At 54.5% G+C, this 2,312-nt stretch overlaps 1 protein-coding gene across 1 annotated transcript in view; it reads right to left on the bottom strand.

Annotated features, from left to right (window-relative positions):
• Positions 1-2,312, bottom strand: part of LOC103210685 (transient receptor potential cation channel subfamily V member 5-like) — a 24,664-nt gene that overhangs the window by 19,930 nt on the left and 2,422 nt on the right. The window contains exons 3-5 of the mRNA XM_042783076.1: positions 2,067-2,245; positions 1,482-1,628; positions 1,067-1,179 (exon numbers count right to left, since the gene is read on the bottom strand). Of these exons, the coding sequence (XP_042639010.1) occupies positions 1,067-1,179; positions 1,482-1,628; positions 2,067-2,245 (439 nt within the window). The remainder of the gene's footprint in view (positions 1-1,066; positions 1,180-1,481; positions 1,629-2,066; positions 2,246-2,312) is intronic.

A 2,312-nucleotide genomic window follows, 5' to 3' on the forward strand; every position in this document is an offset into this window, starting at 1 on the left:
GGTTGGTTATTCCCTGGTGCCATTGTTCACCTTAAAGACTTGTCTCTCATTTGGCTAAAAGTTGAGCCATGGGGGTGAGTTAGACTCCTGGTTTGAAGGGTGTCTGTGGGCCATAGTCTTGGGATTCCACCCGTCTCTATTAGACCAGTAAGCCTGGTCTTTTTTTTTTCCCCCAATGATTTTGTATTTTTTTCCACATTTGTCTCCCACTCTCTCCAGGAACTCTTACTGTGATCTCTCTCTTTCAGAGCAGGTGATAGTGGTAGCTGGGCACCATCTAGTTCTTCTGTTCTAAGGGTCATGGAGGCTGGGGTTTGCCTGGTCCATTAGTCCCTTGGGCTAAAAATTATATCCATACAACTTTGATTTTGTTCACTGTTGCTCCAGACGTGGAGAGACCAACAGTTGCATCTTAGATGGCCACTTACAAGCTTTTAAGACCCCAGTCACTACTCACCACTCACCAAAGCAGGATGTAGAACACTGTCTTTTGGACTGTTGCTCCAATTGACTTTGATGTCCTCCAAGACTATGGTCCTGAGCTCCCAGGTCCAGTGACTTATTTGCTCAAGGTGTTTAGTTACAGCTAAGAAGTTTTCAGAATCTTGCCCCCTGTCTGCTGTACTACTTTCACTGATATAAATAAATATATAAGGAGCTCTGGTGGCATAGTGCCTAAAGCATGTGACTGCTAACCAGAAGGCTGGCAGTTCAAACCCACCAGCCACTCCTCAGAAAGAAGATGGAGCAATCTACTTCCATAGTGATACCTACCGCCTTGGAGACCCAAGGAGGGGTCGCTATGAGTCGGGTCCAACTCAACAGCAGTGAGTTTGTTTTTTCCTTATAAACAAGCATGTAGAAATCCATATACACATATGAATACATACAAAGAAGCATCCATCCGCAGGGATTCCAACAGCTGCTTTTTCGAAAGGAGACTCGTAGGGCTTTCTTCTGAGGCACCTTTGAGTGGACGCAAACCTCTAAAGCAGCTGAGTATGTTAACCATTAGCACCACACAGGGACTCCCTTGAAGACCCAGTCCAAGCATTCCCTCTGTGACCTCGTCTCAGGCTCATCCAGCTGAGTGAACAATGCCTCAGTTTCGCTGCAATGGTGCAGAGCACACAGCCGGTCATGGTAGAGGTGGTACACCCCATTGCAATCACTGAGGGTCTGGGAATGGAGAAGGGACAGACAGGAGCTGAGTTTTATTTATATGTCTGTTCCTTGCTCAATGCCTGGGACACAGCAGGTGCTCCCTGCACTGAATGAATGAATGAACGAATGAATGAAGCAACTGCCAGTGAAGCATTGCTCATCTGAAACGTGAGCGTGAGAAAGGCAAGCAGGAAGGGCAGGAACAAGCAAGGGGGTGGAGCAGGAGAGGGTGGTGGTAATGGCCCGTGGGCAGACTTGTCTCCTGAAAGTGGAGGAGCCCATCCCTGCCCTGAGGCTGACTGTGCTGGATCCCCCACCTCCCGCTTCCTGGAGGAGACCACAAGCTCCAGCAAGGACTTCTCCTCGCCCCAGGAGTCGATCTCGGTGAGGTCGTAGAGGGTGGAGGTCAGCGGCCCGTAGGTCCACTGGATGTGCTTCCGCCGCTGCATCAGGTGCTGGAACATCTGGGGGAGGGGGAGGGGAGCAGGAAGGGCTGGCCACCTTCCTGGGGGCGGTCACCGCATGTGGGTGGGGCTTCTCTGGGGGGCATGGACTCCACTTCCTCCATGACCCCAGCTGTGGGCAGGCACAAGGACCATGTGCACACGGCCTCAGACCCCTCTTCTGCCCCCCACCCCTTCCCAGGGCTCGGGAGACATGCTCTGAGGGCTTCAAGGGCAGGAGGGCACGGACGTCACAGACGATCCCAGGCTGGGGTCTAGACTCTGCGAGCCCCCAAGATCCCAGGGCAGGAAAGCAGGAGAGATGGGGCCCAAGTGGTGGAGATGAGAAAGGGTCCCGCTCTGGCTGGGGGGCACAAGAGGCAGGGACTGTGAGCATGTGAAGCCCTGAGGGCCAGCGTGGGGAGAGGGTGCTAGGGAGCCCCGAGTGGGCGTCCTCACCACGGTGTTGCCCTCCACCCCGGCCAGCTTGAAGGGGGTGAGGCCCTGGTGGTTGGGCACGAGGTCCAGAGACTGCAGGGGGTCGCCCTCACGCCCGTCGTAGGACAGCAGCAGGTTGTACATCTGGCAGGCGAAGGTCTTGTTGGGCTGGAGGGTCAGGATGTGCAGCACGGTGTTTCCTGGGGGGACACGGTGTCACGTGGCCACTGTCTCCAGGCCAGATGTGAGCCCCGCGCCCACAGGCCC

This window comes from Orycteropus afer, unplaced genomic scaffold, assembly GCF_000298275.1.
Source record: "Orycteropus afer afer isolate SDZICR_OR568_19922 unplaced genomic scaffold, OryAfe1.0 scaffold00638, whole genome shotgun sequence".
Taxonomy (NCBI): domain Eukaryota; kingdom Metazoa; phylum Chordata; class Mammalia; order Tubulidentata; family Orycteropodidae; genus Orycteropus; species Orycteropus afer.